The sequence below is a fragment of the Epinephelus moara genome, chromosome 21 (assembly GCF_006386435.1).
Source record: "Epinephelus moara isolate mb chromosome 21, YSFRI_EMoa_1.0, whole genome shotgun sequence".
In the NCBI taxonomy this organism is placed as follows: domain Eukaryota; kingdom Metazoa; phylum Chordata; class Actinopteri; order Perciformes; family Serranidae; genus Epinephelus; species Epinephelus moara.
In genome coordinates this window covers 4,724,019-4,745,663 of record NC_065526.1, presented here as the reverse complement: position 1 = coordinate 4,745,663, position 21,645 = coordinate 4,724,019, and the positions used below count along the sequence as shown (strand labels likewise).

At 42.9% G+C, this 21,645-nt stretch overlaps 2 protein-coding genes across 5 annotated transcripts in view; one reads left to right on the top strand and one right to left on the bottom strand.

Annotated features, from left to right (window-relative positions):
- The first annotated feature begins 8,339 nt into the window (after nt 1-8,339).
- On the top strand, nt 8,340-15,975 carry c1ql3b (complement component 1, q subcomponent-like 3b). 2 transcript variants are annotated; one of them, XM_050074510.1, is made up of 4 exons: nt 8,340-8,440; nt 8,607-8,741; nt 14,377-15,205; nt 15,492-15,975. In XM_050074510.1, exons 3-4 carry the CDS (start codon nt 14,594-14,596, stop codon nt 15,669-15,671), a joined length of 792 nt encoding a protein of 263 aa, XP_049930467.1. In that variant the 5' UTR covers nt 8,340-8,440; nt 8,607-8,741; nt 14,377-14,593; the 3' UTR covers nt 15,672-15,975. The 2 variants fall into 2 exon arrangements, with proteins under 2 accessions (XP_049930467.1, XP_049930466.1); XM_050074509.1 differs by lacking the exons at nt 8,340-8,440; nt 8,607-8,741 and having other exon boundaries at nt 14,253-15,205.
- Nucleotides 15,976-16,118: 143 nt separating this feature from the next.
- pter (phosphotriesterase related) overlaps nt 16,119-21,645 on the bottom strand; it is an 8,226-nt gene continuing 2,699 nt past the window's right edge. For all 3 annotated transcript variants that reach the window (XM_050074504.1, XM_050074505.1, XM_050074506.1), the window contains exons 2-5: nt 20,511-20,968; nt 19,856-20,121; nt 18,088-18,228; nt 16,119-17,591 (exon numbers count right to left, since the gene is read on the bottom strand). In XM_050074504.1, the coding sequence (XP_049930461.1) occupies nt 17,381-17,591; nt 18,088-18,228; nt 19,856-20,121; nt 20,511-20,942 (1,050 nt within the window). In that variant the 5' untranslated portion in view covers nt 20,943-20,968 and the 3' untranslated portion in view covers nt 16,119-17,380. The remainder of the gene's footprint in view (nt 17,592-18,087; nt 18,229-19,855; nt 20,122-20,510; nt 20,969-21,645) is intronic.

Sequence of the window (21,645 nt, the reverse complement as noted above, 5' to 3'; positions counted from 1 at the left end):
GTTTTGAGACTGTCTGTCCAGATTAAACGAGATTCTTCCAGTTTGGTCAATCGCCAATTCCTTTCAAATTTTCGCGATATTTGTTTTAACTTACGGGTTTGAAGATAAAACATGTTCATCTGTGAGTGTAAGGAGGCTTTCACATCTGGGACCTGGGCCAGTATCCGAGTACTCTCGACCCTTAAGTCCAGTTTGTTCCATTAGTGTGAACACTGTGTACCGTATCTGGGGACGATTTGCAGGTCAGTGCCTGAGTCCACTTATAAAGATGTACTTGAGTCTGGTTCATGTGTACTCCAGTTAGTTATGCATCAGGTGTCAACACCCACTGTACCAAAACACATAAGAGGACGTGACTGCAATAACCAATTATGAAAAAGTCTCAATTCAACACTGATGCCTCTTTATTGTCAGACAGCAGCACAGCCTGCCGTGAACAAGCCCAGATCGGGTTCCCTGCGGCCTACAACCTGCAGTCAGAGCTCCGGCAGGAGGCTGAGATCTCCGCACCCAACGACAGCGGCTCCTCCTCCAGCCAGGAGCAGAGCATCACCTCGCTGCTCTGCCAGTTCTCGCTGATAAAGGTCCTGGAGGCAACAGTGTCCATCTGCGGTGCCCTTTTCTTTACTGTAGCACAACAAAAATGTCACATAGATGATGACACAAACGGAACAACATTACTAATGTGAAAGCTGAGCTAAGCTAAATGCCTTCAGGCCTTAGATTTAACAGACAGATGTGAAAGCGTCAGAGAAAGTCAGTCTTCTCATCCAAGTCGAAGGCAAAGAAGCAAATTTCCCATAATTTTAAAGTATTTCTTGAAAGCTGCCCCTTAATATCGTGTTTATTCAATGCAGAAAGATTTATATATTTTGTGAAGGCTGCACAAATTAAGTGTAAATGTTTATTCTTGATCTTGGAGACATTAATTCCAACAAAGCAAACAACGATACATGGCACTGGAACATTTGGTTAAAAGTTTTGGATTTGAGTATGAGTTAAGATGTTGTTTTGTCTTTTTGCCAAAGCTGAAATTAATTTAATGTAACTTAATGAATGCACTTCTTAATGTTTATTCTCTTATTGCAGGCAGTTTAGACACATATTTTCAAAAATGATCTCACAATTTACAAAATAAATCACTTGAATATTGTCACAGGGCCTCGTTATGTGCTGTCGTTGTCATCGTCTGGTCTTTTATTGAACTCTGTGGGTTTTATAGCTCTTATATTGGTACAAGTAGATAACTCAGTGGGTCACATCTGAAGCCTATCTCCTTCTAAAATGGAGGTTAAGGTGACCGTTCTCCTTGTGTTGCCTTTATGTTATGAAATCATTCATACTTTCGCATGGCACACTCAAGTCAGTCAATGGAGAAGAGCTGCTTTTTAAAAAAGTACGAAGAGAGAAAACAGTGAGAGGGAGGGAGTGATGATACAAAGATTGGGTGATAAATCTTGTTCTGATCAGGTTTCTCTGGTGTCCTCACACCTCAGTCTCTTTCTTGGGGTAATTAATCAATCCCAGACTGGAGGCATTGATCGGCCTCTTGCGGCCCTCGGTATGTTTACACTCCTCGATTGTATTTGCCACTAAGCCCCTCGCTGCCGCTCAATCTCATCGGCAGAAAATGTGACACTCCGCCCTCTGACGCCATGAGCGAAACGGTGCATCGATTGACATCTCGATGAAAATCAATCTACTTATTTTTTTTTGTTGCAGCGGGGATTTGGTTTTGTTATAATCCTTTGTTGTAATCCTGTATTCCAGGTTGCAACACATAAGTTTTATTATGAGCAATCAAAACACTCCAGGAATGCAGGGTCGAGCATTTCCTCAGAGACATTTTACACCAACACAGGCTCACATCAACATGTGTAGCTTCATTGAGCCACCGTGCAAAATGCATTTGTTTCACTATATCAGCTCCAACATGTAGACATGGCCTTGTTTTATTGGCCCATTGTTTTCTATTGACCAATGTCCACGTTAGTCAAGGTTCTTTCTGTGAAAACAAACGTGGAAAAGCCGATATTTTAAGATAGTTTGGTATTAAAATGCTTTATGATTCCTAGTGTAGTTACCTGAGCTGTTATGTGTATTTGTGTTATTTAATGTAACTGTTCTATGATCTTTCAATACTAAATCTAGATTATAAGTATTTGCACAGACTGGGTCATGGATGTATAAAGAGAGCTGGATACAGAGCTGAAGGCTGGCCCCGCTCATTACTGTGAAAGTTGCTCAGTGGCACATAAACACATTCTCACTCCAACCTTTCCACGTCGACATATGATGTGCAAGGTAACCCAGGTGCGTCAGTTGTTGACACCGTGTCAACGTCAGTCTGTTACATGAAATGCACAGTTTGCATTCAGTCTCTTTTCAAATAAAGTACTAAGTCGATTTAACACCATGAATTCATGTTTTCTTTTTCTTCAAATGGACCTGCACTTGTATAGCAAGTAAGTAAGTAAATCTTTATTTATATAGCACCTTTCACAGCTTGAAGTCACAAAGTGCTTCACAATAAATATACAAACAGTTAAATATATAGAAAACACAGCAAGTACAAACAGCCAAAGATACAGTGCAACCGAAACAACAATCTATATACAATCTATATAATTACTTATAATTGTCCAAACGCCTGCCTATAAAGGTGTGTCTTCAATTGCATCTTAAAAATGTGGACAGAGGCTGAGGATCTCAGGTCCAAGGGCAAGGAGTTCCAAAGCTTTGGGGCCACGGATTGAAAAGCTTGGTCACCTCGAGTTTTCAGCCTTGTCCGAGGCACAACCAGGAGCTCCTGGTTAGAACACTTGAAAGCGCCTTGAAAAGCGCCTTTCTAGACACTCAAAGCGATTCTTACACTAGTGTCACATTCACCCATTCACACTGGTGGCCGAAGCTACCGTACAAGGTACGACCTGCTACTCAGTTTTTAAAACACTCACACCGATGGACCAGCCAGCAGGAGCAATTTGGGGTTCAGCGTCTTGCTCAAGGATACTTCACCTGAGGGAGCCGGGGTTTGAACCGCCGATCTTCCAATTGGTGGACGACCCGCTGTACATCTGAGCCACAGCTGCCCCGCCCTTCATGGACATGGTTACGTCTAGCCGACACATGCACATGGTTAAGTTTAGGCAACAAAACAAAACAAGGTTTGGCTTAACATTCACACAGGAGGTGAACACCAACCTCCAATGATTGTTGGGCTCAGCCACCACCTCGCACCCACCTTACTTGGACTTCTCACTCCTTTAACACATGCTGTTATCTGGCTATGTTTCCCCTTACGCCACCAGTCACCCTGACGAGTATCATGGCGTCATGACGGGACTGCTTCTTTCATCAGTGTCTGACACAGAAGTCACTGCCGAAGTGCTGGTATTTGACGACTTTGGAGTGAGACCGAGTTGCATATAGAGCCAAAAAAGTTCGACCTCTGTGTGTAAAATGATCCGGGCCTACTGATCAGGCAGCTAACTCCCAGTCCCTGGCACCCTGCGAACTTGAATGGGGATAAAGTGACTGAAACTTTGTCCAAATGGATCAAATCCCAACAGTGAAACAAGTTATCTCACAGGGACTGACTGACTAACAGACGCCTCTTTCACAATGTAAGTCTATGTGAAAAAAGTCTTTCTGGGCCCAGTGACATCACTATTGTGCCCAACGTCTGGACCTGGATGTTGTACTCACAGTTTGGCCACTATGTCAAACTTGCCTCAAAGCCTGGTCTACTCTGCCTCTGACTGGCTTACCCTGACATTCTTACTCTAACACTAACTCCTGTTGTCTAAACCTAACCAACCCGACCAACGGAGGCAATGAGCACTAACCAATCAGAGGGAGAGTGGGGCGGGTCATGCCATCCTAGAATCATTTTATAGACAAATTATTGATTGATTTCATGATGAAAATGTGTCTTTGTTTCTTTACATTTTCTTATAGGCTTTCTCCTCTCTGACATTTAGTTTTTCCTCATCTGTTAATCTTGTTTGATTGATGCACCCAGTACAAGAAATTAGTATTTTGACAACCTAACAAACACACATGTGGAGGAATGGCTGCTGAGTGAATGTAATCTGATTTCCAACAGTGACCTTCTCTGTTCCTGTCTGATCTGAGGTCATCTGATGACCTCTGGGAGCTTCTGATTTAATCACAATCGACCAGACACTTCCTGGTACCAAAGGGACCAGTGTGTGATGTTACCAAAATGCATTTTAGTGTCAAAAGCTATATTAAAATATTTAATTTCCACTGAGAATAAATAAATGCCAGCAATTCATTTATTCACAGAAAGACACTTGAAAGTTGCATGACATGGTGGGAGGCCAATGGAAAAGAAAAGGCCTCAAAAAATGAACCCATCTCACAAAGTTAGAGCCATTATTGTGAAATTACTTGGCTACATTTTGTGCTGTGGACAAATGCAGCTATTACACATTTTTATTATTTCATTTATATGTTTCTCAGAAAAAAAAAAGCCATAAAAGAAACTATTTTAAGTGTAATTTACAATATACTCAATGACATGACCCTTTAAGTACGTGATCAGCCAGTCCTCGGGTTGCTGTCTAAGCCAGCAGTTAAAAAAGATCCTTTTCTACAGTTGTGGCACGATAATGTGAATTATTAGGTAAAAGTACTGCATTCAGACTTTGATTTAACAAAAGTTAAATTGTAAAAGGTCGAACTACTCATAAGCTAAATGGACCCTTCTGGAGTTTTACAATAATATTCAATATTACTCAAGTAAAGTACAAGTACCTCAAAATCAGTGAATAAAGTATGAAAATATAACTATCATTCTTTCACTCTTTAAGATTCCACTTGTCATAGTTTCTTATTTATCCCAAGCTACTTGTGTGATTATCTATATTGTCACTGAGCCTCTCACAGGATGCAACTCATGATTCAACATCTTATTCACAGGCTGCATGTGAATGATGACGTGTTTGGCTTTGAGCTCCTGCTGGAGGACAGGAGGACGCTGCGGTGAGGAAAACAAGATATTTCAATTGAATTAGTAACATGAAACAATGCTGATACGTAAACTATAGCATAGGCAGCCTCGTTCAGCCCAGTGAGCATGTGGAATCTTTAAGCCACACTCCAATACAGAGGGTTTTTTTAATGCAGATGCATGTGTTAAGGAAGTACTGCGTGTATGACTGCATAATCCATCAATAAATCAATATGCTCCCTGTTTTCCATGGAGGCATGCGAGGAAAACGTTTTTTCATGAGTTTGAGTTAACGAGGCATGACTGACTGATATGCAAATGATCATATTGTTGGTGAAGTGTTCCTTTAACATGATAATATGAATATTTTTCTATGGTGTGAGAAACTTCTCTGAGCCTGTTTATGTTGGTATTTATTTTTGTGACAATGTTTTTCATGCTGCCATCTTGTCTAGATCTCTGTTGCAAATGAGAGATTTTGAGCTGCTTAATTAAAGAAGAAATTAAACAAAAACAAAAGGACAATTGTCTTTAGCCCTTCTTAGACAGGAACTGTGCAAATTTGCAGGAAAGCCCAATCAGTCTTTTTTCAGCATTGGCAGTATAAAAACAAAATCGGGGAGTGCAGCAAAATGCTGCCTACCTACTTTTGTTTATACAGAATGCGCCTTTTTCGGGGCAATGGGGGGCGTGAGCAAGTAACAAAACATGTAGCTCAGCGTGTGACGTAAACAGTGACGTGGGAGGGAAGCCGGGGCTGGTCAGTCCTTCAGCGATTCTCTCGTAAATCGACCCGTTCTTCACCGTCCCCGTCATCTGACGGTTAATGGCCTCTTCGTTTGCGAGGGCAAGGAGAGCGTGCAATTCCTTGTCTCCCCAGTTGCTCATCTTTACAGTGTCTGTCAGGTTTGCGTTTCCCTCTTGCTACTAGCTGCTCGCTAATTCCTGCTATCAGCTGTTTCCTGTTTATCCACCGCCAGTGGGTCGCACGTGTGGCGTCATCAACAGCTCCTCCCACAAGTCTTCAACAGCCCCTCCGGTTGCGGAAGGCCACCTCGGTCTGTTTAAACTAAAAGGGTTCCGCCAATATGTCTACCCTACGAGGCGGAAAATTGGGCACCTCAGATCAACTCGCCAATCCAGCTCTGTGTGTATAAACGCTCGGAGCTTGCCGGCAAAACGGCCCAACATTCAGGGAAAATCTGGCAGTGTAAAAGGGACTTTTGACTTGTTTTAATAACGTTCCTAAACCTACCTCTGGGGGGTGCTAGAATATCCAATTTCCACCATAGACTGTTTATAAAGATGGACGACGCGTCTTCACTTACCACCACTGTAAAAAACAAAAGAAGCCAAAATATCCCAAATATGGGCGCTGCCATCTTGCTCAGGTGATGTAATTTGGAGCCATAGTCTGCAGTAGCAATCTCCCTGGTAGCAAGTTCCCGCCCATACACCTGTCAGATTATGGAGCACACAATAGCTACACACAGCTGTCAGTCAAGACGTCAACCACCCTTTTATCACTTTAAATAACTAATTAAAACAAACTTATCAGAGAAACAAACCCTTGAACAAACATCAGCGTGATAAGAACTACATTAAATGAGAGGAACTATCCATCCATCCATCCATCCATTTTCATCCACTTATCCGGGGCCAGGTCGCAGGGGCAGCAGGCCAAGCAAAGCACCCCAGACGTCCCTCTCCCCAGCAACACTTTCCAGCTCCTCCTGGGGGACCCTGAGGTGTTCCCAGGCCAGACGAGATATATAATCCCTCCAGTGTGTTCTGGGTCTGCCCCGGGGCCTCCTACCAGTGGGACGTGCCCGGGACACCTCCAGCGGGAGGCGCCCAGGAGGCATCCTAGTCAGATGCCCGAGCCACCTCAACTGACCCCTTTTGACACAAAGGAGCAGCGGCTCTACTCCGAGCTCCCTCCAGATGTCCGAGCTCCTCCTCCTATCTCTAAGGCTGAGCCCAGACACCCCACTGAGGAAACTCATTTCCACCGTGTGTATCTGTGATCTCATTCTTTCGGTCACTACCCAGAGTTCACGACAGGAACTACCTTTGGGAAAAAAAAAATTCTGACTGTACCTGTACTGAGTTTTTAGTTTGGCTTACGTCTAACCAGCTAACAAGGAGGGGGTACGGTTTATGACCTGCAGCCAGCCACCACGGGGCAATCGTGATGTTTTGGCTGCACTTTTGGGGAGCTGTCCATCTTTTTGATACGCTCTATGATTTCCACCCTGAACGCCTGTAGTACTGTTATAAATTCATGTTCAGTCTATGAGTTCTTATCCAGACACTCTTTGATTTTTTTTTCTTTAAAGATGACCTTGAGTCCCCGGAGGTCTGAATAATCCCCGTGTTGTATTTGTGTCTTCACTTGTCTTTTTTCCCCCTCATGTGGAAAGCATTGACTATGAATGCATTCTGAAACCTTGCTCATTGCTTTCATTAATGTTCAAATCAGGATTAAGTGTATTCTTTCAGAAGTTCACACAAGAGCAGAGTACACTGAGAGCACTCCCTCCCACACTACTAAAGGAGAATGAAAAGAACAGCAGCCCACTGACACAGGGACACGCACACAAATCAAAATAAAGGTTTTAAAGTTGTTGTTCGTGCGTCAACTGGAAGCAAATAATGAAATCAAACAAAACAATCACCCTGATTTTCCCTTGAATGAAAAGCCCTGCTCTCCAGTATGCAACTGAAGTCCCACCCTGGATGATTGTGATTGCTTCTCCATCTTAAATACAGTACAGGACCAGCTTTGAGTGGGTGGTGTGGTAACGCATTCTGTTACCCCCCCACCCCCCTGCTGAGCTGAACCGTTGGGCCCAGCCTATTCACCAGCGTCTCTGTGCAAAAACACAAATATTCTGAAAGAGCAGAAGGTGTGAAAAGTACTGAGGGACATGCATCTTATCGTTGCCCGGCACACATGCTGTTTTATCAGTTGATAAACACTTGGGTGTCAATGGTCACATAATATTTCTGTTTATATTCCTGGCTGGTAATGCGAGGTCCATTCAGTTTCCCTTCCCATTCACCACATACATTCTTTGACAAACCTGTCTCCGCTTTGATTGTCATAAACACAATTGAACCCTACTTAGCCACTCAGGTCAGGCCACATAAATGTCATACATATTTCATGCAGCATCACGCCTATCTGACAGAGGGATGTTTTTTTTTTTGTTTTTTTTTTTGTGAATTGAAATCACGCCTCATATTTCATTAGACACTCGCAAAGTCTTCGGTCTGTGGTCAGATGGGCTGTATGTTTTATTCATGTCCTCTGAACATCTGCTTGTCCGGATGTCAAAAATCATCAGGCTCCCTGAGGACTCCTGCCTGACTGGTTGTAAATGAACTCCAAAGTCGAGACTCAAAACAACCTGTCAGCGCTCTCCACCACCAGAGGAATCTTTCAATACGGCATCCGAGGTGAGCTGAGTGACTAAGATCTGCTGGAAAAGAGTGATGAAAGTCAACTTTGGACACATTTTTAAAACAGAAGTAAAAAAAAAAAAAAAAAAAAAGGTGCACTCTGATTCAGTTGGTGCAATGCTGTGAAAAGCTTTCTGATACAAGTTGTGTCTTCTTCCCACAGCTTTTGGTGGATTTTGACACTGCTGTTCACTTTGGCTCCTGGTCGACAAGTCTCCCTGAGTCACTGGAGGCTCGTGCCAACTGGAGGGAAAGAGCCTGACCACTAACAAGTGCTCACTGACTCATAGCCGCCACAGTATGTCCCACTGTGTTTCTGTGTGTGTGTGAGTGTGTGAGTGTTTATATACTATTCTATTATATACTATTCTATTTCCCACTTTACACCCATCCCACAGAAAACGTGTGGTCTTTTAGGAATGATAATGTATTTTAAAATCACACACACATCCTCACAAGCCTCACTCAGCTGCAATGAATTAACAAAAAAAATGAAAGCAGGAAGTACTAAGAGGAAATTAAAATATATCAACACAACCAATAAGTGTAGTTTTTTCCTCTTTAAAAGATCCAGTGTGCAGGATTTAGGGGCATTTATTAGCAGAAATATATAACAGAATTTACTAAGTATGTTTTCTTTGGTGTGCAATCACCTGAAAATAAGAACTGTTGTGTTTTCGTTACCTTAGAATGAGCCGTTTATATCTACATAGGGAGAGCGTCCTCATCTACACAGATTACCATGTTGCACCGCCATGTTTCTAGCGTAGCCCCGAACAGACAGACCAAATGCTGGCTCTAGATAGGGCCATTTGCTTTTTCCCCATCAGTCAATGTAGTTAGCAGCCTCTTTGCAACGAGTGCTAGAAAACAACTTTTTTTTTTAACATGAAACTGGTTTATTCAGAGTTTTTACCGGTTTAAATCAGCTGGTCTGTGTGTTTTAAAGAGGAAGAGACCTCAGTGGATAATTCAGCTCCTGGTAAAAACCTCCTGAATGTCTGGATCTTATGTTATCAGAGAAGAAAGGTGATCACACATTAGCAGGTGCTAGGCTAGTGGCCCATCTCCAACATCCCAAACAGCGTCAGAGAAACACTGATTTGTAACATGGAACTGCTTTCCGGTTTAAATCACCTGGTCTGTTTGTTTTGGAGAGGAAGAAACCTCTGCGGATAATTCAGCTCCTGGTAAAAACCTCCTGAACAAAGAACACTAAAGGAATTCTAACCAGGAGGAATTTCAGCTGGTTGCAATGTGCAATCCTCACCACTAGATGGCACTAAATCCCCCTAAATCTTACACACTGGACCTTTAAGCGAAATCGTAAGAGGAATTTTACGCTGAAATTTCTTGTCTCAATTATTGGCATCCAGTGTCACAAGAGTAGTTATAATCTTTAATAATTTGTTGCAGTTTGACTCAGACTCAGACCACATTCATGATGCTAAAATGTTCACAATGGCAATGCAAGCATGCTGGTTTTAGCTGGTGTAATATTGACCATGTTCACCATCTTAATTCAGCATGCTAACATGCTAACAGGCTAATATTTTGTGCTAATTAGCAAAAAACAAAGTACAGTTGAGTTTGACCAAATACCTTTGACATTAGTGTCAAAGGTATTTGGTCATAAACTAAAATATTGAACAAGCTATAAATTTGACATGATAAAGGCTACTACAAAAAGGGATTGACAAAGTTATTAGAATCCATCCTGTGGAGACATAAATGTGTGCACCAAATTTCATGGCAATCCATTCAGTTGTCCAGAGATTTTTCACTCAAAGCCGCAAACCTCATGGCATCGCCAGAGGAAAAGTCAGTCGATCACCACAGACAGCAGGATATGTTGTCAAGGGACCATGCACAGATGTTTCTACGAAATTTCATAGCAATTTACCAAATAAATTGAACCAGACTGAAAGATATTTCAGCCTGGATCAAAGTGGTGGACCAACTGACAGAAAGGCCAACATTGCCACCCACACAGACATGGCGCAGGTGTGTCCGAATAAAGATCTTTTTCCGGTGGCCTCCAATAAGAAATTTAAACTGGGATCAAATTCATTTGTATGTTTACAACAAGATCAAAGTTGGACACAGATTTTGTTCTCTCCAAATTTTATTACCTAGACCTTTCATACAGCAGCAATATTGTCCACTAGCCTGGAAATCCAGGCCCAAATCTAGACAGATTCAGGGTCTGGCCATGAGTAATGAAAATGGCCCAACTCGAGGGGCGGCACCAAGCATGCATTTGTAAATATCACTGCACGCAATTGGATAACACTACGACCAATCAGAACAATACACGGGGTGACGTATCCAGAGCGCTACCAGCGGAGCTAACTGGTAGATTAGACTCTTGCCGTATCCGGTCGGCAAAACAGCAAAAACGTCCTTCTTGCAAAGGAAAGATTCGAGCGCCGTCTTCTGTTCCTCTTTTAGAGAAAAAGCCAAGTCTAACTCGTTCATTGTAGCGGCCAAAGCCGTTTCAAACAACTGGTGTTCATCCGTAGCCATCTTGCAATGTTTACTGACTGATTCCGGACTTCGTCGTCGCAGCGCTGTCGTCATCTGTTTAGCTCGCCTCTGGCCCGCCTATATCAGATACACCGATGTGATTGGTGCAGCTCGGCTCCAACGGCATGGGTAATGAGCATCATTACTGATTGCCAGAGTGACTCGCTGAGCAAATTCAAATTGTGCTCTCGCGAGAACTCTGGATTTCCAGGGTAGTTGTCCACTAGACTCTCAAGAAAACAATCGAACTTTAAACTGGCGTTGACAAACATTTGGCCACAAGAGGGCAGCAGAAAGACACTTGACTTACAATAGAGTATTATCGCTTATAAAGCTGATGTGGCGAATGTGTTAGCAAACAGTTAGCGCATATGAAGCATCATTAGCATTAATTTGGAGCTGTGTTTCTACACAAATGCAAGTCGAGTGTTCACGCTGCTTTTAGCTCTCTGGTCTCTGCAAACTCATGAGCGAATTGTCTGGCTAGCTGCTAAATGTAGTCGCTGACTCTGGCGTACTGTGGTTTTGTTCAGGCTTGAAAACAGCTGTCTGCTGTGTTTGGAAATGAAACTAGTGAGGGCAGAAAAAGTGAATAAAAAAGTAAAGTTGCCTAAAAATCAAAACATTGACTTAATAGGTACTAAAACGCTCTGTAGAACTGACAGAACTGCCATGTGCTGATGCTTCTTGTTAGATTTGTCACTGCGAACGACACATTACACTTCACATTGTCACTGTAAAATCATTGTTTATATCAGCTTTTAAGGTCACATCTCACGGTCTGCAGCTCAATCTCCAACAACGTCAAATACAAAAGTTGCACAGGAGCAAGGCCTTGACTTGATTATCCCTGACACCAGGTGGATCAGCAGTCTTGTCATTCAGGCGGGGCGGATGTGGCTCAGGAGGCAGAGCGTGTCATCCACTCATCGGAAGCTTGGCGAGTTGATCCCTGGCTCCTCCAGTCCACATGAAGTATCGCTGGAACACCAAATTATTAGTGTCTTCATAAGCAAAATGTTCAACCAAGTATGGTAGCCTCTGCCACCAGTGTGTGAATGGGTGAATAAATCCTCATCTATCTTGTATAGTACATGCTCCAGTTTAAAGTAGCTCACCATCTCTATTTTATCAGAGCACTAAGTGTCACTCGGCCAAAAGTCAAATGCCCTATCTTGCAATGTTAACAGAAGTGAAAAATAATTTGTATATCCTCACTGTGATTCAGATCCAAAAGTTAACGGGTCTTCTTTGGCCCATACCGACACCCTGCCACCATGTTTCATGGAAACTGGGCCGGATATTTGTTCTGTAATCCTGATGACAAACAAACAAACAAACAAACAAACAAACCTGAAAACATTACCTCCTTGGTAAAGGCAAAAATAGGCCAAAATATATATCCAAACTCTGATGTCACCAGTCACCAGAAGCAGTGGGCCACATGGTCTGATTATGCATGTCTTCAAATACTGTCTGTACCTCACTACTGGAAATGTTCTCATGTAAAAGCAAAGGAACAAATCCAAATCCATGTATGGCTATAATTGATGCACCTCCAACAGAACAAAGCATTTGTACCTTGGAAGGCCACCTGTCCTCCATCTTTTATACGACTACTAAAGAAGGCCGTGATGTGTCTTCAAATGGAGAAACAAAAATTTACTGGCGTCTCTTCGTCTCTTAAAAATATGATAAAATGACGTTTCTCTTCATTGATTATGTCGACTGATTATATTCAATATATTTCCAGCGACATGATTACAAATGTTCTTCTGAAGCAGACGTCTTCATCTCTTTCTGACTCAAGTGCCAAAAACATATTCTTTCCTTTTCCTGTTTGTACATTAGTTTTGTTAAAGTTTTTGCCTTGAATTTTTTGGAGAATACTCGTTCATTAGTTTGCTTATTTGAAATTGAATTGGAATTACTATTTGTGCAGCCCTTTGAGGCATGCTTTGTGATTGGGCTGCAATGAACTTTGACTTGACAAATCTTTAAAGCCCTTTGGGTTGCCTTTGGGTATGAAATGCACTATATAAATACATTTCCTTTGCCTTTGCCTTATTCGTCATTGACATACTTGAACAGGATGTACGCCATTGCCAACTTTCTCTCTGGCTGTCATTGTTTGTATTATTAATATTATCTTTGTGATAAATGTATAAAAAATATCAAAACTTGGTGAGTACAAGCCAGATGAGATGTGCATGCACATACATTTGATGACTTTTAACAATATCTTCTGTGACAGAATAAGATCATTTAATATAAGTAAAGTAATAGACCCATTATTAATGTTTGCAGCCCTTTAAACTCTGTCTTTTAAGAGTGTCAGCGGTTCAGTCTGGCACTTTTTGAGACCATGAATCAACAAACACACGGCTGCATTTGTGATTCGGGCTGCAATCAAAGCCTCGCTCCACCCAAACAAACAAGGCTATCTGTGTTTTTCCTTTCTCTTCATCTATCTCTCCACCTGGCAGCGAGGTGCCATCGAAACAGAGTGACAGCCTCTGCATTCATGAGCACATCATCATCTGCCCTCCTCAACAAGGATTAGCCCCTCATCACTCAAACCTCACAAAACCCGATGAGCTGAAGTTTTACTCGGACAGGACATTTTGTTTTAAATCTTAGAAATCAATATGGACTGTTTGGATCATTTTATTAATAAGTGAAAATTCAGCTGTGATTTTAACTGAACCTGTTAATTATTTAGGCTGATTTTACAATATCACAACGATTCAGATGTTTAACTTGGTAATTAATTGAGTGATTTCAACCTATTTTTCCATCTAAATGTCTCAGCATTCAGTCATTTCATCAGTATATTTGGGTGAAGTCATCCTTCACTGCCAGCTCCTAGTGACTCCCCCCTTCCTTTCAGTGGCTCTATAGATTTTCTCCAAGTGATAAATTGGACACAGGGAGCCACTGAGGTGTGACCAGGTGCCAAAGGAGTATAGCTTTTTGTCTTTAATGGGCCTAATTATGCTTAAGACCTTTAGAGCTGTTTGGATGAGTTCTAATAACATGTTGTGGGATGTAAGTCATCATTGGAAAAAGTGATGTGTTAAATGATATAAAGGAGCTCCCTGACTCTGCAAATACATCATATAAAGCAATCACGTTTCAGAGCCTCAAAGTTGCATCAGTGTTTGTATATTTCTCCCTTCCTCTCCCTTGATTGAAGAAATGCATGGATTCTATCCCATCCATCACCTCCACCCCGCCCCTCACTCTCCAAACACTGAAGCGGCTAACGGTTCATTCTAGCCCAGTCTCTCCTGTGGCACAGTGGTGGGCACAAACTTGTGCAGCTGACTTTGTGCTGCATATCCACATAACGCAGATTGTGCAGTTTTTCTGTCTCACAAAGTCTTTTGTTGTTGTTTTTCTTGCAGTGAGAAAAGTGGAGATGAAACAGTCGGACGGATACCGCAGCGCGTAAAAGTTGTGGATGGTTACTTTTGCGCATAAACACTTAAAGGACTATTTTATCTCCAAAAGTTGCGGTATAAAACAAGAGCAGGTGAAATTCTTCCCTCTGCAAAAATATCGCCCACAAGCAGGCTGGAAGACCATCCGCTCCGGAGAACACAGCGAATCCGCAGAGCGCAGATGATCGCAACTGGTGTTTGTGGTGTCGCGCTGATGCTGGTGTTGGTGGTTCTTATCCCGGTCGTGGTGAACACCGCCGGGACTCCTGCCCGCTACGAGATGCTCGGGTCCTGTCAAATGGTGTGCGATTCCCACGGGACCGCAGCCACGGCCACCGCAAAGGCAACCAACCCGATCAAAGACAACCGCCTGGTTCAGTCGCTTCCGACGTTCATCCAGGGTCCTCAAGGAGAGCCGGGACGCGTCGGGAGGATGGGTCCCAGGGGTCCGGTTGGCGAGCCCGGACCACCTGGACCTGCTGGTCCGCCGGGAGAGAGAGGGGTACCGGGCCCCCCGGGTCCACCCGGAGCAAACGGGCCCAACGGTGCCATCAGCGCTGCCACTTACAACACCATCCCAAAGATTGCGTTTTATGCAGGACTGAAGAAGCAGCACGAGGGATATGAAGTGTTGAAATTTGACGACGTGGTGACAAATCTGGGCAATCACTACGACCCCTCCACAGGGAAATTCACCTGCTCAATACCGGGGATTTACTTCTTTGTTTACCATGTGCTGATGCGAGGAGGAGATGGAACCAGCATGTGGGCTGACCTCTGTAAAAACAACCAGGTAGGACGCCTCATGGTTCAATTATGTGACGATCTTTTGATCTGTTTTAGCTTTCTTTAGTATTTATTTATGATGCACAGTGTAAACACAGTCGATTGAACAGTTTTGTACTTTACGCACACGTTTTACGCGCGGTTGCACCTAAACAGAGACTCCAAGAATATTATATATATAAAGATATTTCCCGGACATTTAAAAACTAAAAATTAAAAAAGGAGCTGTCCGCGGTCCTGATTTCAAAATAAAGGCACGCTTTATCAGAAGCAATGTCCATTTTGCTTTCCAGGTGAGAGCCAGTGCCATCGCCCAAGACGCCGACCAGAACTACGACTACGCCAGTAACAGTGTTGTCCTGCACCTCGAGCCCGGGGACGAGATTTACATCAAGCTGGACGGCGGGAAGGCGCACGGGGGCAACAACAACAAGTACAGCACCTTCTCCGGCTTCATGTTGTACGCTGATTGAAACACGGCAAAGATCCGCTGAGGGGGGGGGGTCTGCTCTGCATATAGCTTGCTTCACTGCTCATGCTCGATTCAGTGTCAGTTGGATTATTAGAGGCAGAGCTCACCATTTCCATTTTGCAAAAGAATCCAAAAAGATGTGGAGGACGTCATGCTGAAAAAAAGATAAGAGCTGTACTGAAGAGCTTCACAGTGTAATTACAGAATCATGATTTTTGAAGTGTACAGCGTTGAATTGTGCGCCTGTCAGACTGTTTAGTGTCGCTATTGCACCCTGAATTAACTGTTTAGCTTCACTAATTAAGTTCGCTGATATGTCAGACATACTGTACATGCTGCTGTGTAACATACTGAGTGAGTGTAGACTGAAAGTTCAATGTATTGACCTTTGGCACTGAATAATAGATGCTGAAATTATACTCACATAATCACCACGCTGTTCACAGTGTTGTTAGTCCACATGTGTGCTTTATTTTCAAAAAATATTTGACAGTTGTTGGATTTTAAGTCAAAATGTTAACAGCTGTAGTGATGCATGCTTAGAAAAAATGACATTTCAACTCTGTGCAGCATAAAAACTCTTTAAAGAATCTGTAAAGGGCCATTCTGATGTTCATACTGAAGCACTGTCTCAAATATTATCATTGTAACTCATTTCTCCTTGTCTCAGTACGACAGCTGGTCGGGGCAACAGGGTGGTCTGGTGGTTTAGTCACCGTCACAAAACTGGACAGTCACACTGACAGAAATGTTTCCTCGGCGTGCATCGATCTGCCTGACTGTCAAGACTGTCTGCTAATGTGTAAAATATCATGTAAAAATTAAAATCCTCTGGCTCACTTTGTAATCCTCTCCGAAGATTAATCAAAGTTGCAGAGTTTTTCACAGCGCACAGTCACTTGTGGCGATCACGCCATTGATCATGTGGTGAAGTCACCCTGTGAGGCCACCTGTTCCCAGATGAGAGGAGAACATGTCCTTCATCCAGTCAGCCTCCCATAGACACCCAGACACCCACTGAGGGGCAACAGGACAACTCATCTAACACAGCCGCACTGTGTCGAGAGCAGAGCGGCATACTGATTACTAACATGCTCATTATTTTCATCCCATAAAACATGTTTGCAGAAACCATCACCAACAAATACAAAGACAGCAACGACGTTGACATTGACAAATCTATTAGCACCATAACTGTGAGCACCGCTGTAGACAGCACCTCCAGACGAAGGGAAATATTTGTTTTGGATTGTGTTTCTGCAGGCGAGGAAAAGCTATTTTTTATAACATAAATGGGACCAAAACAAGACTGCAAATGAGAGGCACTGTGATCCTGCGAGGCTCTTTCCTATTATTTGCTTACAAAGTGAATAATGTAGAAGCACAAATATAAAATCAACTTTTAATTAATGAGGGCCTCTGTAAAAAGTCTTTCAGCTGGATGAAACAGCAGCCTGTAATTATTTTCCATTGGAAAGACAAAGCTACAGAACATTTTGCTACACTGAAAAATTAAGAACGTTGACATTAAAGATAAACTGATACATAAACACTGAGCTCTTTGGTTTAAGCGCCCAAAAGCACTTTCAGAAATGAGTTTGGACTGCGATTATTGAAAAGATATGACAGTATTTATTGTGGAGTGTTAGGCCACCTCAGGATAAAATAATGGCTGCATCACGACACCTCCCTTTGGTCCCTCTCTTTGCTTTATTTGAAGGTCAGCCAGTGTTTCGGGTTGTCGATGAGGATCTTATCCACCTGGTGCTGCGAAATGCCCCTCGTCAGCATCTTCGGCACAATGTTCCTCAGGATGTGAGAGTAGCCGTGGCCGCCGTACTTGGTGAGACGGTTCTTGGTGTGGATGTCGTGCGCGACCAGCATCTTGTCCTCGTAGCCCTCCTTCACGAGGAACGCCAAGCTGAGCGTGAACAAAGAAACCGTGAGAAACGAGGGGCCTTAAACACAACACAGTTTACTTCTGTTAAGAATATTTGCCAATATGCCCTAATGTGTTGTTAAACCAGGTTTTTTTGTATGTGCAGACAAACATGTGGCCGGTCATTCATCACCCGTCCTGTTGACACACACTCCTCCCTCCGCTGCAGTGGGAGATTAGTGTCTCACAGTTTGTGTGAAAACACTGTAGGACGCGCTCTTCTCTCCACATGGATTAAAACCCAAAAGCAGCATTTGGCTCTGAACGCCTGACGTGGCTCCTCAAACATTATCATTAATGAATATATTAAGGGATTTTCTCAAGCTAATTTAAAATGGATCTGATCTTAAATTTGGACACTGAGTTCATATTAAACTGTCAGGTCTGGACAAATCAGCGCGGTCACACTTGTGTTCACTCATGGCATGTCTAATCAAAAAAATGGCACTGCAAAGACAAGTTTAACAGCGTCACTCACGCCTTCACTCTCTGGCAGTCACTGGGCATGTCAATGTCCTGGTTATACGGGTAGTTCAGCATCTCCGTTCCAAACAGATCGTACTCCAGGTAGCTCCCCAGCTTTGCAAACTCCAGCAGTTCACCCTCATCAAATATGGTCCTGCAGGAAGAGATGAGAAAGTTACTGAAATGAAGGTGATACGTCAGTGATGCTCTTTTTTTTTTGTACTTTGGATGTAAATAATTGTAATTAATTGGTGACTCTAAATTGTCCGTAGGTGTGAATGTGAGTGTGAATGGTTGTCTGTCTCTATGTGTCAGCCCTGTGATAGTCTGGTGACCTGTCCAGGGTGAACCCTGCCTCTCACCCAGTGTCAGTCGCCCGCCCCCCCCTGACCCCTAACAGGATAAGTGGTTATGAAAAATGAATGAATGAATGTAAATAAGATGCCAGAGTGCTTAAAAAGCAAAAAATAGAGCTTGTCTATTATAAAAAGAGTCAGGGGAGAATCCCACAGAGAGAGAAACATCTCTGCGTACAGCAAACATCGAAAGGCTGACAACAGGCAATTTATTTATTACATATACTGATAAATATTATCATTGTTTGTTTATGAACTGGCCCCTGGCCTCCTGTCATTTTGCAAAAGTGGCCCGTGGGCAAGGAACATCGAGTATCTCTGCGATACATGCTGCATTTCAAAAGAGAAAGTTCACACTGTCTCCCTGCCTGTTTTTTAAAACGTTGAATTTCATTTTTATGCAGAATTAAATTCAGTGCAATTCCTGTAACTTGCCTATAGACTATAAAAGTATCAGCGACCAGCACAGCAGTGACTAAAATAATTTGTTGAATCGGAAAAGCAGATCTAAAAAATACTGTGGAGTTATCATGTTCACTGATATCACAGGGCAAAATCTGTGTTTTAATTCTCTTACTGAATGTATATCATAAACTTTCATGCTACTTTATCGTACTTAAATATGTGACCCATAAATCAGCTACAGATTAAGGTGACTGTTTTCAGCTTTCACTCTTTTTAAAGAACACGTCTGCGTAAACTGATCTCCAGAGATTTTATGTCCCCAAACATTTAAAGTTTCTTGCTGCACGAGGATGCTGATCGTTTCTGTTTACTGCGAACAAGACTCCTTTGCTACAAGCTCAGCTCAGAAAATGTTTCCAGTGATGAAAAGTGACGAGACAAATGAGGGGGAGGAGCAAATCTGCTGGATTTCCTCTTGAAAAAATACAAACAAACTAGAAGTTTAAGAATGTTTGCACTTTAAAAATTGCCTTTGTGTTATTGGATTGTGTCTCATTTTCACAGCTTTTGATAATCTGAAATCACACTCATCAATATCAAGATTTAAAGTGACTTTTGCCAACTCTAGAAAAATACTTTAACATTAACACATCACATCATAATAACTATTAAACATTACTATGCTTAAGGTCAACGAACACATGACTGTATGAGGATAAAATGAGGAAACTATTCAGCCTGTATCTGCGTGTGCGTTTCACACTGCGTGCCATCAGGTCAGAAATCCAAGGTTATCTGCTGGATCGACTTTTGACACCAAAGAGGAAGATGAATGTTTTTCTCTCAGTGCCGACAGAGCTGCAGATATTCACGTGGGACCTGATGACATCAATTAATTATTTAATGGGAAACATAAATGTCAGGGAGGGGCTATGGGACAGGAAGTAGTGAGGCTTATTGGATTACCAAATAAAAAGTTCTAACAGCCTGATCAACTAACTGTTACCAGAGACTTCCCACCTGTCCAGGTGTGACATGACAGTTTTGCTGATGTCACCGCCAGCCTCCTGAAGAATCCGGACGACTTCAGCCGGAGCGGCAGGATTCCTGCCGGGATGGATGATGACGGGGCAGCCGAGCTGGGCCTGGGCGTGAGCTGTGGCCCTGAGCACCTTTGTCTCGCTCTCCGTGATGGGCCAGCCGGTGCCGATCTCTCCGATCACGCCACAGCGGATGTCTGTGCCGTCGGCGCCATGAACCACCTCGCTGACGATGATGTCTGTGAGCTGATGGGCAGATAATGAGGACGCTTTATGAGTAGTCACTGACATATTAGAGCATTAAAATGACTCTTTTATAACTTCTTAGGTTCGGGTGATAATGTCTAAATATCCATGACGATTACATGCACATTATCAGTGCGTCACCACTCCAGGGCTAAACAGAGCAGCCAGAGACCCGTTCAAATCGATCACAAGATACAATAGAAATCACAAACACAGAATGTGCTGAAAGAATGGGTGATGTAACTTCATGCAGGACGTTCTTGGTATCTTACGACGGAGACATTCAGTGCGAGTGGTGCACTGTAATATGGTTCAAACTGACTCAAACCTTCTGACACAAATGTTCAGATTTGGGGCAAAATGGTTGCTACACTCAGCCTGGTCCTCACCTTCTCCACACTCATTCTCTTTGTGGCCTCAGTGTGCGTGCAGTCCACGTAGAACCCTGCTCCTGCGATGACGTGGACCCCGGTGTCCTTGGCCAGCTGCTTCAGAGTGGGCAGGTCCCTTTGGATGCCCGTGGTGGTGTTCTCCACTATCGTGCCCCCGCCGGCCTTCCTGTAGGCCAGCAGCTCGTCCCGCACGGCGGCCGTCTCCTGCTGCAGCAGCAGGTTCTCGTGGCAGCTGTAGGGGTACTGTCGCAGCCAGTGCATGTGCTGCATCTGGAACGGGTTCTCCGCCACCGCTTCATCACCCGCAGGAGGGGGAAAGTAGCAGCACTCAAAGCTCATGGTCAGGTGCTCGTGGGTCATGGTGCGGCCCAGCTGGTCTGGATCCACGAGACCCAGGACGGTCTGGACCTTCCCACTCAAGTTTGACATGACTGGTGATCAGGGTTTCCAACAACCTGGAGGGACACATTTAATTTATTTATTTATCAGATCCAGTAAACATCTGGCAACAATGGGCCTCCTGCAGAAAAACAACACAGTTCCTTATTTTTGTTCAGATCCATGATTAGTTCTCAGTACCCACAGATTTGTGGGGTTCACCAGTGTTTTCTTATTTTAGCTCTTTTCAAGTTCAAAACATTTTATGAGTGGTTTAAAACATCTCATTTTTACTGATCCCATATTGTTTGTCCAACACAAGGAAACACAAATATATTTACTCAAGTACTGCACTTTAGTACAAATGTGCAGTACTTTACTTGAGTATTTTGATCTCATGCCACTGTCTGCTTCTGCGCCACTACTCCTCAGAGGGAAATACTGTCATTTTCACTCCACTGCAATAAGATTTTTGCACGTAAACCATATGGAAATATGCAGGTGCAGCTGAAACAATAAGTCAATTGATTAAAAAAATAATCAGAAACTATATTAATAGCTGTATGAGTCAGAACATTACTGCTTTTCCTTTTAATTAGTTAAATCATTGTGATTTATTAAGTTGATTTAACATTTTCTTCATTGTGTACTTTTACCTTTAATAATTAAATACATCTTCCTACTTGTGCTTGCATATATTTACTATTTTTTTATATATATATATATATATATATATATATATATATATATATAT

Excerpts from the sequence above, each read along its gene's own strand:
- c1ql3b (XM_050074510.1), top strand. The coding sequence starts at position 14,594 with ATGATCGCAACTGGTGTTTGTGGTGTCGCGCTGATGCTGGTGTTGGTG. Across the intron at positions 15,206-15,491 it reads ACCTCTGTAAAAACAACCAG|GTGAGAGCCAGTGCCATCGC; the intron begins GTAGGACGCCTC and ends TTTGCTTTCCAG.